The sequence below is a fragment of the Crotalus tigris genome, unplaced genomic scaffold (genome assembly GCF_016545835.1).
Source record: "Crotalus tigris isolate CLP2741 ecotype Arizona unplaced genomic scaffold, ASM1654583v1 scf7180000024420.512544, whole genome shotgun sequence".
NCBI classification, from domain to species: Eukaryota; Metazoa; Chordata; class Lepidosauria; order Squamata; family Viperidae; genus Crotalus; species Crotalus tigris.
Window position 1 is genome coordinate 104868 of NW_024100586.1, and position 22989 is coordinate 127856.

The 22989-nt window shown below is 44.8% G+C and overlaps 1 protein-coding gene across 1 annotated transcript in view; it reads right to left on the minus strand.

The window, feature by feature from the left end:
- Nucleotides 1-2883: 2883 nt before the first annotated feature.
- STIM2 (stromal interaction molecule 2) overlaps nt 2884-22989 on the minus strand; it is a 99486-nt gene continuing 79380 nt past the window's right edge. The window contains exons 5-13 of the mRNA XM_039329865.1: nt 22307-22422; nt 18213-18390; nt 16782-16959; nt 15533-15700; nt 12215-12315; nt 10220-10458; nt 8299-8533; nt 3888-4364; nt 2884-3438 (exon numbers count right to left, since the gene is read on the minus strand). Coding sequence (XP_039185799.1) covers nt 3399-3438; nt 3888-4364; nt 8299-8533; nt 10220-10458; nt 12215-12315; nt 15533-15700; nt 16782-16959; nt 18213-18390; nt 22307-22422 — 1732 coding nt within the window. The 3' untranslated portion in view covers nt 2884-3398. The remainder of the gene's footprint in view (nt 3439-3887; nt 4365-8298; nt 8534-10219; nt 10459-12214; nt 12316-15532; nt 15701-16781; nt 16960-18212; nt 18391-22306; nt 22423-22989) is intronic.

Consider the following 22989-nt stretch of genomic DNA (forward strand, 5'->3'; position numbering starts at 1 on the left):
CGTAAGTCGAGGACTACTCAACTGGTCATAAGTCGAGGACTACTCAACTGGTGCAGCACCGTTTGCAGAATGGGACTTTTGGTGGGCTCAGCAGGGCAGAGACAGCCTGGACAATTCCTATTGGCTTTTGAAAGCCAATAGAATTAGACTCTATTCAAGAGAGTCTATTCTATTGGCTTTCAAAAGCCAATAGAATAAAAGGGAGTAGCACAGCTAAGGAAAAGGGGGAAAAATATGGCGGACTGCGTTGTTTGGCGACCCCCGTGAAATGGTCGTTCGACCCCAAATGGGGTCCCGACCCACAGGTTGAGAACCACTGCTTTAAAAGGAGTCCTAATTACAACGCTGGTAGTACTTTTACGTAACGTCACATTTTATCGTCTGGAATCAAGATAGCACACCCGGGAGGGAAGCGGGGGCTGAATCATATTTAATGCCATGGCTTAGCTTTAGCACAGAGGTCCCCAACCTTTGTGGCTTAGAGGGCAGGGGGGAGGGGAGAGGGAAACTGGGCTGGCGCAGACACCCAGGCACAAAGCCCTTGTGTGAATGGCAGGCTGGGGCACGTGCAGCTCGATTTGCACAAGTGGCAGGCTACTGCACACACGCACGCCGCTCGATTTGCACAAATGGCAGGGCGCTGCAGACATGTGGGTGTGTCAAACGAGGTTCTCGTGATGGGTCTGGTGTGAGTCACTTACCCAAGACCCATCACAAGACCCTCACCTGACACACCCACAACTGACCCATGACAAGACCTACTGACCACACGAAGCCCTTATAAACAGAACACTGACACGGACATCCCCTAAACTCTGCTGAAGAGGTTAGCCTGGTCATGAAACCCCACTGTCGTGAGTCCGTGCCAGCCACTAGACCCGGCAGCTGAATCCGGGGAATCAGAGAAGGAGGGGGGGGCTGGAGAGCCATCAGAGTCGGAGGAAGGCTCTGATGAGCTGCAGGACTTACCATCTGATGAAGAGCCTAGCCCAGTGGTGGCGAACCTATGGCATGGGTGCCAGAGGCGGCACTCAGAGCCCTCTCTATGGGCACACGCACCATCGCCCCAGTCCTAGGCCTTCAGCTGGGTTTTATAAAACCTTTTCGCTTTAGGCCTCCACTGCCGTGTGCAAAAAAAAAAAAAAAAGGTTCAACTTCTCACGGGAAAAATTGGAATTGATTGATTGAACTTTTTAGTCCCACCCAGTCTGCCGTTACCACCGCAGCCACGCCCAGCCAATGGGCCACACCCACCCGGCACCCAATGATGCATAAGTGGGTTTTGGGTTGCAGTTTGGGCACTCGGTCGCTAAAAGGTTCGCCATCACTGGCCTAGCCCTTCCAATCGTGCTCAGGCTGAGACTCAGCTATGCGGGGAAGCTGAGTCAGACTCTTGAGGACTCACATCTGGAAGACATCATAGATGCTCGCAAATGCAGACAGGCAACAAGAGCAGGACAGAGGGAGGCAATGGGGTGACTCCAAGGGAGAAGGAGAAGGCATTGAGAAGCCACGCCTGGGGGCTGCATAATAAAAAGGGAAAGTGTGGGCGGTGCTAGTTGCTGAAGGCAACCGTTTGCAAAGGACTCAAGTTTCATGGAATTCTGTTTTGTTTGCCTTGCTTATGAACAATTCTCTGTTTGAATCCTGTTTTGCTTGCCTTGGACAATTCTCCGTTTACATTGTGTTTTGTTTCCCTTTGCTTTTGGGATATTTTGCAGGTCTGTACCTAACTAATAAAAGGGGTGTGTTTTCCCTGCATTTCCAGCCTACTTGTTAAAGGGGGGGGGTATCTTTGTGAAGTAACAACCAACCTTCACCCTCAAATTATTGTAAGTCAAGGACTAGCTGTATTTAAGGGGGTGGAGAAACTGATAACTTGGCCTTCTGGAAGCCAGTTACTCTCATTTGTAGCCTTAAAATCTTTACAAAGGGAAGGGGCTGAAAAGATTCTGCCCTATTGCTTCCACTCATGGCCGTCACAGTTGGCAGGCTGGCCGTTGCGTTCCTAACCCTGCAAAAATGGCCCAACGTTGCTATAGCAGTGAAATTACAATTCACACGGCATGTAACTCTGGGGTGTCCGATCTTGGCAACGTTAAGACTTGTGGACTTCCAACTCCCAGAATTGAGGAGTTGGGGGATTCTGGGAGTTGAAGTCCACGAGTCTTAAAGCTGCCAACGTTCAACACCTCTGATTTACATGCCATTTTAAGGCAATATGTTTGGGATTGTTTCCCACGTCACACTTCTGATTAACAATGCTTTGGAAAGCTGAGCTCTCTTCTCTCTTCTGCATCATCTCTGCTGTAAAAGCAATCTGTGTATTCCCAAGAAGGAGAGTATCAAACTCAATTTCGCTGAGGGCCGCATCAGCATTGCGGTTGCCCTTGGGGGGCCAGGTGGGTGTGGCCAGAGTGGGTGCAGCCTACTGGGTGGGTGTGGATGGAGTTGGTGTGGCCTACTGGGTGGGCATGGCCATTTCTACATCATTCACGTCAAGGGTGCCTGTGGGGGCCTGGGCAGGAGTGGGACAGATCTGAGGGTCTCTGGCAGGAGGGGGTGGGAACAGGGCAAGTGCCAAGGCATGGTCCACCAGGGCAAGTGCCAAGATGGCCACCACAAAATTGTACATTGGCTCCCGGCTGGCCTGGGCCAGGGCCAAGGCAGAGGGGGCCGTTCCCTCACTGTTTCCAGGATGGCTTCACGGGCCACATGAAACCACTTCGCGGGCTGTATCCGGCCCCCGGGCCTTGTGTTTGACATGTCTGCAATAAAGAGAATATAGACAACACAGCAAGTAACGTGTACGTACCATTACATATAAGAACAAAAACCCAAAAAGTTTGACTTGGAAAAGGGAACGTCTACGATCCAAACCAGTCATGGCACAATAGGATTTTCAATTTATTATCTTTGCCACAGTACAAATATTCACAAATCAACCATCTTCTCACCGTCAAAGTTTGTAAACAAGCGCCCACATTTCTCCCTCACCCAGGTTTAAACTTTGTGAATATCTGAGAAAGTCCATCCTGGTAAAAAGACCGACATTTTACCACTTGGATATGGAATCAGAAGCTCCTTCTCTCGACATACATTTCCACCCAGTCAGCCTGTGCAATGCCATAAGATCATAGTGAAGTCTCTGGATTATCTTTACAACAGGAGCCAATCCGTTAGGTTAATTAAATGCATTTTAAAATGAGGTTCCAGTTCCAAAAATCAACGGTTAGAAATGCTAGCTTTTACATAGAAACCACCTTAAAAAAAAAAACCCCAACTGCTGAACCAGCCCATCTTTTTCTTTTATTTTGACGAGTTTAAAACCGTTTCGCTTGCAAAGATAACTTTCCAGTCAGGAGAACAGTAGTGCAATTTAAGTCGTTGTACTTCATTCAAAAGTTGCCCCGTGTCCAGTCCACAATGCCATAGCTTCTATGGAAAGATTAAGAAGATGCTCTGGTAAACAAGGAAAGAAAAATTGACAAGCCCGTGAAGGCTTTACAAGTCCGTTAAAGCTTGTGTTAAAGTGTTGCTGATTTATATATATATATATTTTTTTTTTCAAATTTTAAAAACGTTTTATATATAAACTAAAAAAAAAAAAAAGCTGAAATAAATAGACAAACCGACTGTAAAACTGTCTTGAAACTGAAAATTCTCACTGACAGCGGATGCAAGGTGACTTTAAAACAGGAGAGAAGGAAGAAAAAAAAAAAGACTTGACCTAAGAGATTTTCTTGCTGTGCTGCACAAACCTAGGAAAGTCTGACAACTACATTCTTAATTTAAATAATAATAATAATAACAACAGTAATAATGACCAGAAAGTCAAAAGAATGCCGTAGTTGGGAAAAAAAAAATCTCTCCTCCAGCAGCCTTACTTGGGCTTCTTCTTGAAAAGGCTCTTGATTTTGGACGATTTTTTGCTTCGCTCTCCGTTCTGATACAGGTCGTGTGAAACGCTACTGATCCGGGAGACGGGAGAAGGTTCGTGCCCGGCTCGGCTTTCACTGCTGGTGGAAGAACACGAGGTGTGCCGAGGCTTAGGGATAGGAGCGGTGCTGGAGAGCTGGTTCATGCTGCAGGACTTCTCCAGAATGCCGTTGTACACCTTGCTCGCGGGACTGAAGATCATACTTTTAGTTTCTGTCAGCCCCACGCAGTCCGGCGAACCCCTGGAAATATCGGCGGTGAGGGAGGAAGAGTCTCCGGTAGAGGACTGTTCTAAGGAGACATCTTCCTGGGACGTCTTTTGAGGTGACAGGGGTTGATAGATGTCAAGGCTTGAAGGAGGAGACTGCTTCCTTCCGGTGGAAGAATTGAAGGAGTCGCATTCGGAACCTGCATCCTGAGCTTCCCTACAACGCAGAGGAGACAAGAGATCCGGTTAATCTAGACAATCACTCTAATCCAGGGGTCCCCAACCTACGGTCTGTGGACCGGTACCAGGCCGCGGCATGCCAGGAACCGGTCCACACGAACATGGAGAGCCCCATCCATGGAATGCAGGCAGCACACAAAACCAAATGCTCCTAGAAGCACGAAGCCGAAAACACCAGCCTGAAGATGACGAATGGGACTTTGTCGAAACGTCGCCAAGACACTTCCAATTTTACGCAGGAGAAAACCCAAATAACCAAAGACCTACATATATATATATATATATATGTATGGTACAAATAAAATACGAACACCAGGAGAATATAAATATAAAAATAAACTTTACTAAAAGCTGCCGAACTTTCATTTGGGAACTCCAAACATCATCAGGGCTAAGGAGCCAATAAACAATGATGACTTAAATGGGTTTGGCTGACATTTGCACCCGGCTCCTGGACGCGTCACCGGTCCCGGCCGGTTAATTTGTGTTCCAGGTGTTTCTTTATTACTCTCCTTGCAGGAAGTGCCTTCTATCGTTCTCCCAGTTCATTCCTCCCACCACTCCATTACTAACACTCATCTCCTCCAAAACCCCCCCTTTATCCTTATTTCCTCCCATAATATTGACCCTCATCTCCTTTTTCTTTTCATTTTCCACCCTGGGGGCATCCATGAAAAGCTCGGCAGCTTTTAGTAAAGTATATTTTTATATTTATATTCTCCTGGTATTCGTATTTTATTTGTACCATAGACATGCCCAGGAGTCGTATTTTTATGCAAATTTTTCAGCATATATATGTATGTATGTATGTACCGTATATGCCGGCGTATTAGGCGACCCGGCGTATAAGACGACCCCCGTCTTTATCGCTGAGCTGCATTCCTAGAATGTCGTCTTACACGCTGGAAACTACCAGTATTTCCGGCATATAAGACGACTCGGCATATAAGACGACCCGTCTTTGGCACCGATTTAGCGCTTCGGAAGTCATCTTATACGCCGGCATATACGGTATGTATGTATGTATGTATGTATGTATGTATGTATGTATGTATGTATGTATATCAGGGATGTTAAACTGCCGGCCCCTGGGTCCAATGTGTCACACGGAAGCTACGTTCACCCCAGCTCTGGCAAGTGGAAAAAAGTTGTGATATATCACGACACGTCACGTGAGACAGCGACTTTGACACCCCGATATATGAAAACATTTGTGTAATTAATTAAGAATGTTTAGAAATAACAACTGTTTATCTAATCCAGGGGTAGGCAACCTTGGCTCTTTTATGACTCGTGGACTTCAACTCCCAGAATTCCTGAGCCAGCCATGCTGAAGGGACAGGGAGAGGTTTCCAAGCTGAGCCATGCTGGCTCAGGAATTCTGGGAGTTGAAGTCCACGAATCCTAAAAGAGCCAATGTTGCCTACCCCTGATCTAATCCAACACTATATTCCCAAAGCGCTAAAAATTACAGAAATTTCTGTGTAAAGAGGTCAGAAAAAAAATTGTTTACACGGTTTTAGCTCAGTTTGCAACCCCAAACACACCATCAACTTACCAACGCTGCCGTTTTCTACAGTTTGCAGGTGACTAACAAATGGTATATAAAATGTATATAATTTAAAGAAAGATGAAGGAAACAATACGTGCAAAAACCTTCCACGGCTTTCCCATTATCTCATTTTAAGGCTTTAGACCAGAGGGGAGGTAACTTGCAGATTTCAACAAAACCCGAGCCCCAGTTGCCACAGCTGAGAGCATACAATCATAGCAGTGATATTTCTAACGATATAGAAGGTCACTGGATAATTTTTGCCTACTGAACATATTAAGAAACTCAAGAGTTGAATTATGCAGAAAGTCCCTTGCACTGGCTTCGCCATCGGTGGCTTCCATCTCAACAGCCTAAACACTGGCAATTCCTTTGTGAATTGTGGCAGAAAAACCAGCCTGTGTAGCTCTAAACGTCCGGCTATTTGTAATCCTTGGTTTGATATGCAAGGCCCTATAGACAATTAGAGCTACATTTCAAAGGTGTCACTAGGCGGCAGTGTTAGCCAGTTGTGACTAATCTAGAAAGCTGAGCAAATCCTGGTTAGTATCTGGATGGAGGTCTATGTTGGAGTCCCAGGAATTGGACTAGAAATATTTAAAAAAAAACTTCCAAAGAAGGCAATAATCTCTATTATCCAAGAAAGCTTCATGGATGTGTCCAGCTCTACCCAAAGAGTCACCTCAAAACGAGATAGGTAGCAAATAAATATAATGAGCCGAGGTGGCGCAGCAGTTAGAGTGCAGTACTGCGGGCCACTTTAGCTGACTGTGTTCAGCAGGTCAGCGGTTCAAATCTCACCGGCTCAAGGTTGACTCAGCCTTCCATCCTTCCGGGGTAGGTAAAATGAGGACCCAGATTGTTGGGGGCAATGTAAATATATATATACATTGCTTACTGGTGTACACCGCTTAGAGAGTGCTTGCACTTAAAGCGGTATATAAGTCTCATAAATAAATACATACATACATACATTATATATATATATATATATATATATACACACACACACACACACACACACACACACACACACACACACACACATACACACTACACAATTGGAGCAATACCCATAAGGGCTGCCTTTGGGAAATTTTGAAATTTTATTGGACCTGAATATTCTGACCCTGCAAAAAAACCACCTGACTCGGAACTGCCCATATACTCAGATGCTCCCTTAGGTTAGGACTTCAACTTTTAAGTTTTTACCAGTCCCAGACTGTGAATCAAATGGAAGATTAACCATAATATTAATAATAATAATACAATCTCACTTCCTAATCTAAGGCAGGAGTCTGCAAACTTGCCAGTTTTAAGACCGGAGGAATTCTGGGAGTTGAAGTCCCCAAGTCTTAAAGTCGCCTCGTTTGGGGACCCCTGATCTAAAATATGAACCCTGGGAATATTCATATCCAAAATAAAATGAACACCAAGGTATTGATTAAAACTATAAAAGTTTAATTTAAAAACGCCAAGCTTTCGCCGTCACCTGCCGGCATCATCAGGGCTGGGCCGCCAGGGTGAGAGAGTCATTTTTATAGGCAAGCCGAAGTCTGCACTCAGCTTCTCGATCTCGTCACCGGCTTGCCTATAAAAATGACTCTCCCACACCCGAGCGGTCCAGCCCTGATGATGCCGGCAGGTGACGGCAAAAGCTTGGCGATTTTAAATTAAACTTTTATAGTTTTAGTCAATACCTTGGTGTTCATTTTATTTTGGATATATATATATATATATATATATATATATATATATATATATATATATATACACACACACACACACACACATATACACCATATATGCCAGCGTATTAGGCGACCCGGCGTATAAGACGACCCCCGTCTTTATAGCCGGGCCGCATTCCTAGAACGTCGTCTTATACGCCGGAAACTACCAGTATTTCCGGCGTATAAGACGACTCGGGCGTATAAGATGACCCCCGTCTTTGGCGCCGATTTCAGCGCTCGCGGAAGTCGTCTTATACACTGGTATTTACGGTATATCTATATATCTATCTATCTATCTATCTATCTATCTATCTATCTATCTGTCTGTCTGTCTATATATATATATATATATATATATATATATATATATATATATATATATATATATATATATATTTCTTTTCTGCACTAATGTTCAGAGTGTGCTAATGCCCAGAGTTCATCCTCTTATCATCTATTCCAGGGGTCTTCAAACTTGGCCCTTTTAGGACTTGTGGACTTCAACTCCCAGAATTCCTGGCTGAGGAATTCTGGGAGTTGAAGTCCACAAGTCCTAAAAGGGCCAAGTTTGAAGACCCCTGATCTATTCTAATTTGGTCTGTACATGAATGCGCCAAGGTTCATACCATTGCTTGTCAGCAGTGAAGTAAATCGCCTCCTCCTCCTCTTCCGTACGGTAAACAGCAGGACAACTGGACACCGAAAGGAGGTCTGGGTCTGCAGATTGCAGGGTGGCTGGTGTGTGCGCAGTGGGTTGTGTTTGTGCTGTGTGTTGCAACTGAGGCGATGATGGCACAACATTTCGCCTGGAGCGGTACACGCTGCTGCTCCTTGCTAAGGTGGTGGTTTTCACAACAGACCCTGAGAAGAACAGAACCGGATTCAGAAGCCATTCATCACTCCAAAACATTACTCTGCTCCATGAAGACAGAAAGACGCTCTGAAAAGTCCTTTCTTTATAAAATGGAGGTGTTTTTTTTTTCCCCCTTCCTAATACTCTTCTTTAAAACACAACAGCCAAGGAGACAGACAAGGCAAGGGTGAAATTGAGCTCCACTTGATGCCATTTCCCTGTAGCTTTAGTAATCGCATAGTACAGGGGTAGGCAACCTTGGCTCTTTTATGACTCATGGACTTCAACTCCCAGAATTCCTGAGCCAGCCACACTGAGGGGAAAGGGAGAGGCTTCCAAGCTGAGCCAGGCCGGCTCAGGAATTCTGGGAGTTGAAGTCCACGAGTCATAAAAGAGCCAAGGTTGCCTACCCCTGGCCTAGTAAAACAGGCCACCTGACTCACAATATTTAACAGAAACTGTCTCGCTGCCTGTGTCGGTTTCATTGGAAAATTGGAATTTTACTGGCATCGGCTTTAAAAGTGCCAACTGAAATTTTGCCTGGCTTCAAACGTATCGGGCGGGAGAATGCATTGTCACACAGGCGACGAGAAACACCAAGCACAGATCAGAACAAAACGATACAAGTACCCTACTTTATTTGAAGCCATCCTCAGGGGTAAAGAACAGGTTGCTGAGCTACAGACTTTGTCAGGGTGGTGGGGGCAATTTAGTTCAGCAACATGTGAAGGACCAGGGGTCCTTCTAAAAAGGTACACCAGAATTTGGAATGTTCTCAGAATTGAAGCCACACTGGATGATTTGGGCTGAAGGCAAATAAATTTAAACATGGTTCGTGATAATGCTCGCCCGCACACCGCTAGACGCAACCCAAGGACTGTTGAAACTGTTCCATTGGGATGTTTTTGATCTCCCCCCCTATAGCCCAGATTTGGCGCCGAGCAACTCCAACTAAGGAATTTCAAACCTTGTAAAACGTTGTAACAAGTGCCTCAATTTGAATGGCGGTGATGTCAGAAAGTAACGCAATGTTGCAGTTTTCTAATGTGTATAATGAAAGTTCTGTATCCACGAGTGTCCGTCGTTGATAACCAAACGGAGGTTTATTTCCGAATTGCCCTCGTATATGATTGGGCAACGTGAACAAGTGGTGGGTGGGGGTTAAGGGAAGCTATTGTTAACCAGGCAGATTTTAGCGCAGGAAAACCAGAGCTGGTTTTACTTCTTCCGTTCCTTGAGGTGCGTTCAGTAAAGTTTATCTTTCATAGTGCTTCAAAGCCTTGAAGCAGGGGTCTTCAAACTTGGCCGCTTTAAGACGTGTGGACTTCAACTCCCAGAATTCCTCAGGCTGGCTGAGGAATTCTGGGAGTTGAAGTCCACACGTCTTAAAGCGGCCAAGTTTGAATACCCCTGCCTTGAAGGTTCCTTTATTTTGAGTTTGCTATTCGGACACTGTGCTAATATCTCAACAACTGCAGGGATTCACCTCACATCTGGAGCAAGGAAGGTTCATAAAATAGGACAAAGCTCACTTAAAAACTGTCTCGCTTAGCAACAGCAATTCTGTGACTCGATTGTGGCCGTAAGTTAAGGACTATTGTATTTCAGAGCTTTAGACTCCAGCCACAAAGGTGTGTCTCCCACGCCCCCACCCCGGTCGTCCAAGGTCATCGGAGATATCCCCCACCACGTACCATGAAACTGGGAAATAATGGGAGGGGTATCTTCATCGAGGTCGTCGACTCCCCCCGCGATTGGGTAGGGCGGAATGGAAACTCGTGGCATGACTACCCAACTGTGATCAGAGTAGAGGGAGGAGGTCAGACTGGGCAGTCCTGAGTTGTAGGCTATTTGAAAGCCACAGATCTTCTCAATCTGCTGCCATCGGTAGAGTCTCTCTCTCAAGCAAGTGGTTAATTCAGAAAGTGCTTTCCTGGGAAGAGGCCAGAGGTTAAAACAAGCCATGTCACATAGCCACCGTGATATTTAAATACCGGTCAGCAACACTATCCTCAAGAGCAGTGATGGCGAACCTCCTAGAGACCGAGTGCACAAAACTCAGACCCGCCCCCGTCCTGCCCACCCACAGGGCCACCCACCGCCTCCACAGCCCGCCCAGGCGGCCCAGCAGAGCGATGGCAGCCATGCCTTCCGCCCACACCCCACATCATCAATTGCACACAATGGGGTATGAGGGTGGAGTCTTGTCCCTGTTGCCTGGCTGCCATGTGTTTGGCTGGGCTGCTCTGCGTGGGCCGCGCTCGGGGGCGACTCTCCTCCAGGGGGCTGATGGTGAGGAGGGAGTCACGGGGGGAGGTGAGGCTGGGGTGATGGCGTATGTGCCCACAGAGAGGATTCTGAGTGCCGCCTCTGGCACGCGTGCCATAGGTTCGCCACCACTGCTCAAGAGCAACCCTTTGTAAAATTGCACTAAGGTAACTGAGAAATGAGTTTATGCAGGGCTGGGGCAAGAAACAACCTGGCTGACAGAAATGCTGAAGCTGGCCAAAGGTTTTCCTGGCTACAGCATCTACCTGGTGCTATGGGTCCACAAGAACACCTAGGTTGTGTATTACTTCATTTAAGACAGAGGTCCCCCAACCTTTTGGGCACCAGGGACCGGTTACATGGAGAGAGGGTTTTCCACGGACCGGAGGGGGCGTGGTTTTGTGTGCTGCCTGCATCTCGCGGATGGGGCTTTGCTTGTTTCTGCGGCCTGGTTGCTGGCATGCCGTGACTCAATACCGGTCCACAAATCGGAGGTTGGGGACCCCTGATTTAAGAGCCATGTTTTTCCAGCAAGAGTTACAAATGTAGGTCATCTCATCATGCTTCTTCCCTCCCCATCTTTTTAGTTAGGTTGATTTTTTTTTAAAGTAGTATTTATATTATTAGTTTATATAGTTTTATCATTTCATACTGTAAGCCGCTCAGAGTTACTGTGCAGTAAGATGGGAGGCTAATACATTTTACAAACAAACAAATAGTCCCCAAGTTACGGCGGTAAGTGGGACCGGAATTATCACCATTAATCAATGTGGTCATAGGCATAACACATCATGTGACCGTATCACTTAGGGCAGGGGTAGGCAACTTTGGCTCTTTTATGACTGATGGACTTCAACTCCCAGAATTCCTGAGCCAGCCACGCTGAGGGGACAGGGAGAGGTTTCCAAGTTGAGCCATGCTGGCTCAGGAATTCTGGGAGTTGAAGTCCACGAGTCATAAAAGAGCCAAAGTTACCTACCCCTGAGTTAGGGTCAGCCCTGCCAGGTGAGCCAGACAAGAAGCAGGACTAGATGAACCATGATTATTCTGAGGCGACGTTAACAGAATTTTGCAAGGCTGGATTATATTTCTCCAAGATGGCCAAATCCCCAGGGATCTTTTTTTTAAGAAGGTGGAGCACCTGTCTCCTTAAGGACTGGGTGTATTACCCTTCCAACAACAGACTGTCCATACTGGATTCATGCCTTTGAGCCCATTTTAGCAGAGAATATCAGCCATAATAGACAATATTTAATCAGCAGGAAGCTGTAGTCATCCTACAGACAATCCAATCCCTTCCTCAAGCGTCACCAGCTTGAAGGACTTTGTTCAAATTATGTTGAGTTTTTAATTTAAAATGTCCGAGCCCCATTAAAAAAAAAAAAAAGAACAAGATTTCCAATATCCATTCAATGTCTTACTTTGCTTCCAGAATCTTGTGGTCCACTTCATCGAGTGAAGAACTGTGTGCAACATGTAACGTTCCAAATACAGTATTTCTCTTCTTTTTAATTTTTTCTGCCTAAAATTAAACATCACAGGAATTTAAGGCTTCTTTTAAGCCAGGGCTTTTCAACCTTTTCACCCATTGTACCACTTTTAGGATATGGCAACATCCGAGTACCACCAGTCGCCTAGCAAGGTGTCAAAAACTTGATGATCAAAAAAAAAAAGGAAAAAAGTGATGAAGTATAGGTAGTCCTTGACTTACAACAGTTCACTTAATGACTGTTCAAAGTTACAATGGCACTGAAAAAAGTGCCCCCCAAGGCACAGCCGAGCAAGACACCTGCCTGCCCACCCGGCTGCGCTCTTCCTCCTGTCCGACGTTTTCATTGTTGTGAGCATTTCTGTTGAGGATTGGCAGCAGGGGTGGGGTGGGGGATGTTTGGTTTTTATTCCCCCCCCCGTCTGCTGGGTGGTTGCAGCAGGTTTTGGTCGCTTCACATGACCCTGGGACACTGTGACCGTCATAAATATGAATCAGTTGCCAAGCATCTGAATGTAAATCACAAGACCCTGGAGATGCTGCAACATTCCAGTTGATCGGCGCTTCTTCTGGGCTCAGCAGAAGTACCAAGATCAGTGCTGCTTTCCAGCTGATTGGTGCTTCTTCAGGACTCAGCAGAAGCACCAGGATCAGTGCCGAGCTCCAGCTGGAGCCTGGCGCTGATCCTGTCGCTTCCACTGAGCCCTGACAGCCCCGAAGAAGCGCTGATCCTGGCACTTCCGCTGAGCCCTGACAGCCCTGCAGCTCCAGCCGTCTCTCGCTCAGGCTTGTGCGGTGCTGCCACTAGTTCAGCTCATTCCCCACCCCCACTACCACTTTTCTAGAATGGTCGCGTACCACCTGCCAGGTGCCAATGTACCACAGGTGGTACCTGTACCACTGGTTGAAAAGCCATTTTAAGTCGCACAGAAGGGGAAAGAGAGAGGCATTCCCTTCTTGGCGCCAGTACCTGAAGAGTCATTCTATCTCAGCTGCATCTTCAAAACGAAACAAATATGTTCTCACTTTTGACACCAAGGTAGACTCCAGGATGTTGCTCTGAGACCGTGGTCAATGAGATCTGCAGATGGTCTTATTTATTTTATTTTATTTTATTTATGAGACTTATATACCACTTTAAGTGCAAGCACTCTCTAAGCGGTGTACACCAGTAAGCAATGTGTATGTGTATGTATATATATATAATATATATATATATTTATATATATATATATATATGTATATATATATATATATATATATATATATATATATATATATATTATATATATATATATATATATATATATATTTACATTGCCCCCCAACAATCTGGGTCCTCATTTTACCTACCCCGGAAGGATGGAAGGCTGAGTCAACCTTGAGCCGGTGAGATTTGAACCGCTGACCTGCTGAACACAGTCAGCTAAAGTGGCCTGCAGAACTGCACTATAACTGCTGCGCCACCTCGGCTCTTGGTCATTGGTCTTCAGTGACCAATGACCAGCAACAGCTTGCTGCTGCAGCGTGAGCTAATAGTCAAGACTGAAATCTTATTTGATCATTCAGTTCTCTGCCATGTTTATTTCAAAGACCCCCCCCCATCCCTTTTGCAGTATCATTTCACGAGCTAGCTACTACTGAGGCAGAGATGACTGGTGTTACTATTGGTGAAAATCACAAAAAACTCATGAAAATCTGGTTGCACTGTGTCTAACACAGTGGTTCTCAACCTTTTTAATGCCGCGACCTCCCCCAACCGGTCATAAGTCGAGGACTACTCAACCGGTCGTAAGTCGAGGACTACTCAACTGGTGCAGCACCATTTGCAGAATGGGACTTTTGGTGGGCTCAGCAGGGCAGAGACAGCCTGGACAATTCCTATTGGCTTTTGAAAGCCAATAGAATTAGACTCTGTTCAAGAGAGTCTATTCTATTGGCTTTCAAAAGCCAATAGAATGAAAGGGAGTGGCACAGCTAAGGAAAAGGGGGAAAAAATGGCGGACTGCGTTGTTTGGTGACCCCCGTGAAATGGTCGTTCGACCCCACATGGGGTCCCAACCCACAGGTTGAGAACCACTGGTCTAACAGAAAGGTTGTTAGAACCACAGGGCACAACTCTTAAAAACAGAGGCTACAGCCCTAAGAATGGGGGACAGGGGAACGTGGAATTCTAGAATTCAAGGGGTTACCTCTTTTTCACACCATCTGAAACTGATTTGAGATCCAGGAGCAGAGAGTCCCGTCCTCCCACCAGCATGATTTGAAACCACGCCGTTACCCTGGAGCACCTCAGCCGCTTCCAGAAGCAAATCCTCTTAAGGCTAGCAAGATGGACGTGTCCCAATCGTGGCCTTTTGGAAAACTTTTTTAAGTTCTCAACATTCATTTCTAGAACTCCTTACAGGCTCTCCTTACAGTCACTCATGCCCTTGTCACCTCACGTTTGGACTACTGCAACGCGCTCTACATGGGGCTACCCTTGAAAAGTATTCGGAGACTACAGTTGGTCCAGAATGCAGCCGCGCGAGTGATAGTGGGTGCTCCTCAATACACCCACGTTACACCTATCCTCCGTGAGCTGCACTGGTTGCCTATTGGTCTCCGGGTCCAATTCAAGGTGTTGGTCATTACCTTTAAAGCCCTATATGGCTCAGGGCCAGGCTATTTGCGAGACCGCCTACTACCTCATAGTTCCCTTCGTCCGGTTAGATCCCACAGGCTGGGCCTCCTTCGGGTCCCGTCAGCCAAGCAGTGCCATTTGGCGGGGCCGCAGAGGAGGGCTTTCTCTGTGATCGCGCCCACGTCTTGGAACCAGCTCCCCCCGGAGATTAGGACCGCTCCCACCCTGTTGGTTTTCCGTAAGCTGCTTAAGACCTGGCTTTTCCGGCAGGCCTGAGGTTTATAAAATCTGACCCCTGGATGACAGTTATTGTACTGTTTGTTTTGTCATGTTTTATGTTGTTTTAATTGTTAGCCGCCCAGAGTGCTGCGGGAGTGGGGCGGTTTATAAATTTTAAAAATAAAAATAAAAAACCTGCCGCCACCCTCCTCTAAAAAAGGGGATGGTCCAGAAAAAGGTCCAGAGCAGCAAATGGAACATTTAAGGACATTCTCGAGAAAGTTTCATCTCGGCACCGGTGAGAGGGATAGCCCTATGTCCTGAGAGGTGACAATCGTCAGCCGCCCACCGAACCCGCATCTTCATTTTCCCAATTTTGACCTGAATTGTTCAACCGTGCAGCTTTACCTCTTCCTTGGCAATGGCTAGCTGCATTTCTGCATTTTGTCTCTTAATGTTGTAGTACTGGACTTCCACTTCGTGTGTGAGCTGCAGCCATTTCTGCAGCGCGTCTGGAACAGACCAATTGCTTCGCAGTTCGAACTCCTTCTCGGCTTTTTTTAAAGCCATACGGACCTAGGGGTGGGAGGGGAGCGAAGAGAAGGCACTCGATTTGATAAAGGCACCGGCCTGTTAACCATATTGCCAAGACAATGTCTGACAGAACCAATGCTTTGTTGAACATTTATAAGCAAGACTAGGATATTGAGTTAATGAATTGATTAGTCAATTAACACATCTGAAAGAAAGATCTTCAGTTAACCAAACAGAAGATGAATCTAGATCAGGGGTCTTCAAATTTGGCCCTCTTATGACTTGTGGACTTCAACTCCCAGAATTCCTCAGCCAGCATGCCTGGCTGAGGAATTCTGGGAGTTGAAGTCAATGAGTCATAAGAGGGCCGAGTTTGAAGACCACTGCTTTAGGTAGAAGAGGCACTGACTACAAATGACCTGTCTTCTATCAATTGGATTACTGGAATTCAAACGATGCAGGGCTGCCAATGACGATGACTTCGAAGCTACAGTTGGGACTGAATGCAGCTGACCAGCTTTAGTCAATTCAGTAGAAGATGCATTGATTGCCAGTAGGCTACTGGCCAAATTCAAGGTGCTGATGATTCCCTAGGAGTTCCCTATTTAGCTTATGTTCTCATCAGTGTTGATCTGTTTTTTCCAGCAAGAATCTGTCCAGTTCACTACTTAAAGGGTGAAGTTTGAAGACCCCTGATCTAGTTCTTGTTCTAGTTTGCTCCACAGGTAGCCTGTAGACATTCCATGTTTTCTATTTCCATAGATCAAATTACCCCGTTTTTATCCATCTCTTTCCAGGTTTCTGAAATGTCTTTCTGTGGCTGACCTCAATTTGCCTCGCTGATTTACAGTTTCATTTGTCCCTGGCTTTATTGTTTATTTACCTAGAGTAGGATGATGGAGGCCCTTGTATTAAAAGATCGGATCCAATTCCAGATTGGACCCTTCCATTCTACCCTTCAAAAGCCATCGTAGGGCAGCCCTTTATCGTGAGAAATGTACGGGGGGATAATTGCCTGTGAGATGTAAAGTTCAAAGTTTGATTTTTGGCCAGCACAAGAATCTTTGCAAGCGTTGCTGGATCCAGATGGAAACTGAAACTTTGAATGTAACTTGAAAAATACCTGCACCAGCTCCTCTTCTGCGTATTTAAGTCTGCTGAGTTCACACTCGGCTCCTTCTCTCAATTCTTTGAGTCGGCAGGCTTCCCGTTTTGCATCGCTGATTTCATCCATCATCTTGCGTTCTAAGTTCTGTTTTTCTACGGCGACGGTTCGATTCTCCTCCTGTGCTTTTTCAAGCCTTGGGGGGGGGGTAAACATTTTTAGCACAAATTAACCACATTTATCTAATTCTGTGCACGGTTCAATTCACTGGGCAAACACTTTAACGCGATTCTAAGCAGGGCGTAAAAGTGGAGGCAGCACAGTGAAAGATTGCCAATCTCTTGACAGATCGGTCGAGTTTTATTCTTGAAACGATCCTTAATCAGGCCAGGAGCATTTTGGCTTAGTCCAGTGTTTCTCAACCTTGATAATTTTAAGGCATGTGGACTTCAACACCCAGAATTCCACAGCCAGCGTTGCTGGCTGTGGAATTCTGGGAGTTGAAGTCCACATGCCTTAAAATTGTCAAGATTGAGAAACACTGGCTTAGTCAAACACATCCTTGTTCCTCTTTCACAGGAATCTGAATGTAGAGAGAATGTAATAACAGCTTTATAATAAAGTTTTTGAACAGCCTAATGCAGGGGTCTGAGGAATTCTGGGAGTTGAAGTCCACAAGTCATAAAAGGGCCGAGTTTGAAGACCCCTGCCCTAATGGTCTGCATAATCCCAGCATTCTCAAGTACCTTTCTTTTTATATATATATATAAATTTTTACAATTTTACAATAAAAACCCCTTCCCCAATCCCTCCCAACCCACCCCAAACCCCCCCCCCATTCTTCCCAGAGCTGAATACAGGGTTAACTAGAACTTAAAAGAAAAAACTTTTAAACCCAAATAAACCTCAAAGAAATATGATTACATCAATAAATGAATTGTTAAGTACTTTAACTCCATTATATATAAAAAACAGAAGGAGAAAAAGAAGGGGGAAAAAAAGAAAATAAAAAAATAATAAAAAGAAAAAAAAGAAAACTATTCTACACTTCTAAATAATATCTTAAACTTTAAATATAAATTATTCAAAAGCTAAATAATATTTTCTAATATCATACCTATGTTGTATAAAATTTATCCATCTTTTCCACACCAAGAGATACTTCTCTTGCGATTGATCTTTCAAAAAAGCCGAAATTTTTGCCATTTCAGATAAGTAAGAAACTTTAAAAAACCATTCCTGCAAAGTAGGCAAAAATTCCTTCTTCCAATATTGTCCTATTAACAACCTTGCTGCTGTAATTAAGTTTAACATTAAAATAATTTCTTTATCATCACAATCAGAAACAATACCCAACAAAAACAATTGTGGAGTAAATTTTATCCTTCTTTTGAAAATTCTTTGAATATTCCACCGTATCTTAATCCAAAAAGCAGCATTCTCAAGTACCTTTCTTGCAATTCACAAAGACTCTGTTCCGCGGTCTGGAGGCTTTCCAGGTCTTTCATCATTTTGGTAACGTGTTCTTTTGAAGTCCTGTTCTGTGTATAAGCAAACCAGCACCCTCCGATACCAATCATTATGGAGATTGTGAGTACAAAATCTTTCATCCAATTGTGGGGTGGGCCTAGAAAAAGCAGTTATGTATTAGGTTTGTTTGGGGGAAAAAAAAACATATTTCAGCATTATTTGGATAAAGAAAAGAGAGGCACTGCTATTCTTCTCTGATGGAGACTTGAGAAAGATTTTGAAAATTCCCTTTTTCTGAAAGTTAGCCAGACACGTCTTGCGGTATAGTTTACGATTCTGGCTTGTTTCTACTTTACTAATTAACCACAGGGGGAAAAAAAAAATAACCAAAGTTTAGGCTTTGATGACAGGCTAATTTAGTTAATTAAATCTAAAGGAGAAACAGAAGCCCACATCCTCATTGTGATTAGCAGAACAAAGGAGAAAGAATTAAGCAAAGCCCCAAATTACTTAGTATAGTTACGTACTCTATCTCAGTGGTGGCGAACCTTTTAGAGACCCGAGTGCCCAAACTGCAACCCAAAACCCACTTATGTATCGCCGGGTGCCAGGGGGCGTGGCCCACTGGGTGGGCGTGGCTGTGGTGGTCATGGCAAACTGGGTGGGTGTGGCCAAGGTAGGTGCGGTCACCTTGATGTTGCTAGTGGGGAGGGACACCTGTGGGGGCCGGGCAGGGTTGGGGAAGATCCAGGGGGTCTCTGGCAGGTGGGGCAGTGGGCAGGAGGTTCATCCTGCGGGGTGAGGTGAGGCAAGGCGAGGAAGGGCGGGGGTGCCATTGTCGCAGGGCAAGGCGAGGCAGGGGCCAAGGCAGCTGCTGCCTGACACCATCGCCCCCCCCCATACAGAGGCCAGCGAGCGCATGGGAGCCGACAGTATCCGTCAGCAGCCACAGCCTGCCAGATCCTCGACCCACGCACTCTGGGGCTCCGCAACCCGCCACCAGCAGTTCAGAGAAGCCGCCTCTGAGCTGGACGGTCGGCCGACAGCTGAGGAGGCAATGCAGTGGGTCGTGCCCTGGAAAAGGAGAGCATGCGAGGCCAGGAGGGATGGGACGGGGGGGGAGAGGGAAACCATCCATGCTGGGATGCATCCAGCCACGTGGGACCTCGGTGAGTTAGCGGGCGGCTGGTTGAAGAGAGACGGTTGCCATCTCCGGGGCATGGCGCATGTGCCCACAGAGAGGGCTCTGAGTGCCGCCTCTGGCACGCGTGCCATAGGTTTGCCACCACTGCTCTATCTAAACTCAGTTACCGTATATTCCGGCGTATAAGGTGACTGGGCGTATAAGACGACTCCCAACTTTTGAGAAGATTTTCAGGGTTTAGAAAGTCATCTTATACGCCAGAAAATACAGTACAATATTGCATTTCTGTTTATAGATGAGCACAATAGGAGCTCCTTTGCTGCTAGAAAGCTTTGTCCTGTTAGTGCTTATTTCTGAAAAAAAAAAATAGGGCTGGCCACTAGGGGGCAGATTGGTTTTAAATTCAGAGAACAGCTACCCGTATATTCCTGCGTATAAGACGACCCCTGACTTTTGAGAAGATTTTCAGGGTTTAGAAAGTCGTCTTATACACCGGAACATACGGTATTATTTTTTTTCAAGCTATTCTAAAACAAAGCATTCCTCCTAAAAATCATTCCCCATACAGTAAAAGCAAGGCAGATGGCACACGGCTTCGGACTGACCTCCAAAGAGTATCACCGAAGCAACTGTAACTGTTTCCAGGGCTGTAATGTAACTCATTATAGAAATATAGAAAAGGACACAGCTGCTTTAATGAACTGCCAGCAAGTGCAGCGTTCATGATCATTGTGCATTCTGAAGCAGCATGTTGGATTCAGCCCTAATATGAATTTCATCTTTTTTTAAAAAAATAAAAAAAAAGAATACAGGTATTCCTCAACTTACGACCACAATTGAGCCAAAATTTATGTTGCCGAGGGAGACATTTGTTAAGAGAGTTTTGCCCCATTCTACGACCTTTCTTGCCGTTAAGTGAATTGCTGTAGTTGTTAAGTTAGTAACGCAGCTGTTAAGAGAATCTGGCTTCCCCATTAATTGTGCTTGTCCACGAGGTTGCAAAAGGTGATCTTGTGACGGCTGGACATGCAGCTGTCATAAATGTGAGCCAGTGGCCAAGGATCTGAATTTTGATCATGCGGCCACGGGGATGCTGAGACGGTCGTAAGTGTGAAAAACGGCCCTCAGTCACTTTTTTCACTGCCGTTGTAACTCTGAACGGTCACTATATGAACTGTCGTAGGTTTAGGACTCCTTGTACTCTAAAGCTAGCAGCGTTGAGTGCAACCTTTGAAAACCTATCGCCTTCCACTAATCATCATTTACCGTAGTGGCCAAAATTGTGGAAACCTTTTGGGAAAAGTGTATTTTTGAGGTTTGATGGCTAATGACACCACTTTTATTTTTGGAGTAGTACCATAAAATTATATATCAGTGGAAAGATAATTTAATCAAGAACGTAATGCAACGAAGTTTGTTCAATTATCTGTACTGTATTCTATGAAAAGTTATGGCCAAATAACCAGAAAAAGGAAGCACAACTTGCTTAGGTTGATCTCAGGTAGCTTTCCTTCATCTGATTGTAGCCAATGAGCGTGAGTGTTTAGACAGCCAATCAGGTGTCATCTTGTTTTGGCAATGAGCCAATCAGATCACGGGAGGATTCAGTTATTGATGTCCTGTATTGAAGCTGAGAGGAGGACATTTGTCAGTGTGTTATCGCTGTCAAGTTGGTTGGGGTTTTTTTGTGTTCTTTCATTGAGTGAGCTTGCAAAATGTAATAAAATTAAAGTAATGGTGGAAAGAATTGACCGGTTGCCCAGAAAGCAATGTAAAATAGTATTATTAAGTGAACAAGGCTACAGTTGTAAAAAAATTAGAAGAAAAATAGGTGGAAACTTAACCAAAGGTGGCATTTCTACTGTACACATTTCCCAAAGGTTTCCACAATTTTGGCCACTATTCTATATTATCTTACTGTAGCTTGAAGAGTTCAGAATCAACTGTTGCTTTGAAAACTATCTTACTCGTCTCTATGGTCTCTTTCACACGATCTAACCTAGTCCAACGTTGTTGTTTTTTTACTTAATAGCCTGTTTCCCAAAAACTAAGTACACTGACTAGCTTGAGGGTTGCATTCTGTAGGTTAATGGTCTGCCACGCACTTCTGAAATTGAAAGAATCCCACAATAAACTCACAGAGTGCTATTGGACTTGCTTAAAGAACAAGATACCCAGTTGGGCAGGTGTTAAGACTAAAATAGCCTTGCAAAACAAATCCAAAAAACAAACAAACAAACAAACAAACCAAACCCCTAAACACAGAGAAACAGCTACTAGCCTAAGATATAGATCCCACATCTATTTCAATCACTTGTGACTCAACAATTTAAAAAAAAAAAATATGTAAAGCTTTCCATGCTTGGCCCTGGGAAGCAATTAATAATCACCCCAGGAGGTTTCTCAAGTGCCTGACCTAAATTATATTTGAATAGCAGAGTCTTAGGTTGCAACAGGCTTTTCAAACTGAGTCAAAGACGAGGAGGAGAACTTCACAAAAGGCTAAACTAAAGCGACTTTATAGATTTTCAACAATTCACTTTTCCTAAGCTATATAATTGGACCTGGATTATTCTCCTCCGAATGGACTTTATACAGCACATACACAGGAAGAAAATCTAGAGGTAGGAAGCTGTATTGCTACAACAACTAGTAATTTCAGTTCTGGCCAAAAGAGAGTAGTTGGGCACTTGATGTAAAGGTTCACGTCTTCGCTTCTGCTTTGTATTTCCTCCTTCTCACTGACACAAAAATACACAATGGACGGAAATTCATTCACAGGGACACTTAAGTAACAGCACTCTTGTAAACACCACTTGAGAATACGCCGAAGCATAAATGTAGGAGAAACATTGAAAAAAAGTATAATCTCTGCTGGTAGTTACAAATAAGACATGCTTTTATGGGAGACAGTGCAAAATGTACTAACGTGTAAGAGGTCCAAATAAAACGACATCCAAGGCCTTCAGCTGAAGTTTCTGCCTGTGGCTCCGATCGATAATTTTCAACTGAGAGATCATAAATGCAAGTTCATTAACTGCTATCCTGTGCACAATAAAATAAGAGGTTTTAAGAACACTGTCCTGAAAGGAACTGTTCAGGGTGTCACTAAAATGCATTCTGTGTCACGTTCAAAGACCTACAATCACGGAGGCAGGGTTTTTTTTTTTCCTATTTAACTGGTTTCATGGATTACAGGTACAGAAATAGCAATAGGTCTGTAATATATTAAAGTAAATACAGATAGTCCTCGACTTGCCATGACAGTTGAGCCCAATATTTCTGCTGTCAAGTAAGACATTTGCTTGTCAGGAAGTCACAAAAGTTTATCACATGACCCCCCTGGGACGCTGCGGCCGTCATAAATATGAACCAGTTGCCAAGCGTCTGAATTTTGAACACGTGACCATAGAGATGCTGCAAAGGTCGTAACTATGAAAATGGTCATAAGTCACATTTTTCAGTGTTTCTGAACAGTCACTAAACCAGGGGTAGTCAACCTCGGCTCTTTTATGACTCGTGGACTTCAGCTCCCAGAATTCCTGAGCCAGCATGAAGGAACTATGGTCCCTTCATGACTTGTGGACTTCAATTCCCAGAATTCCTGAGACA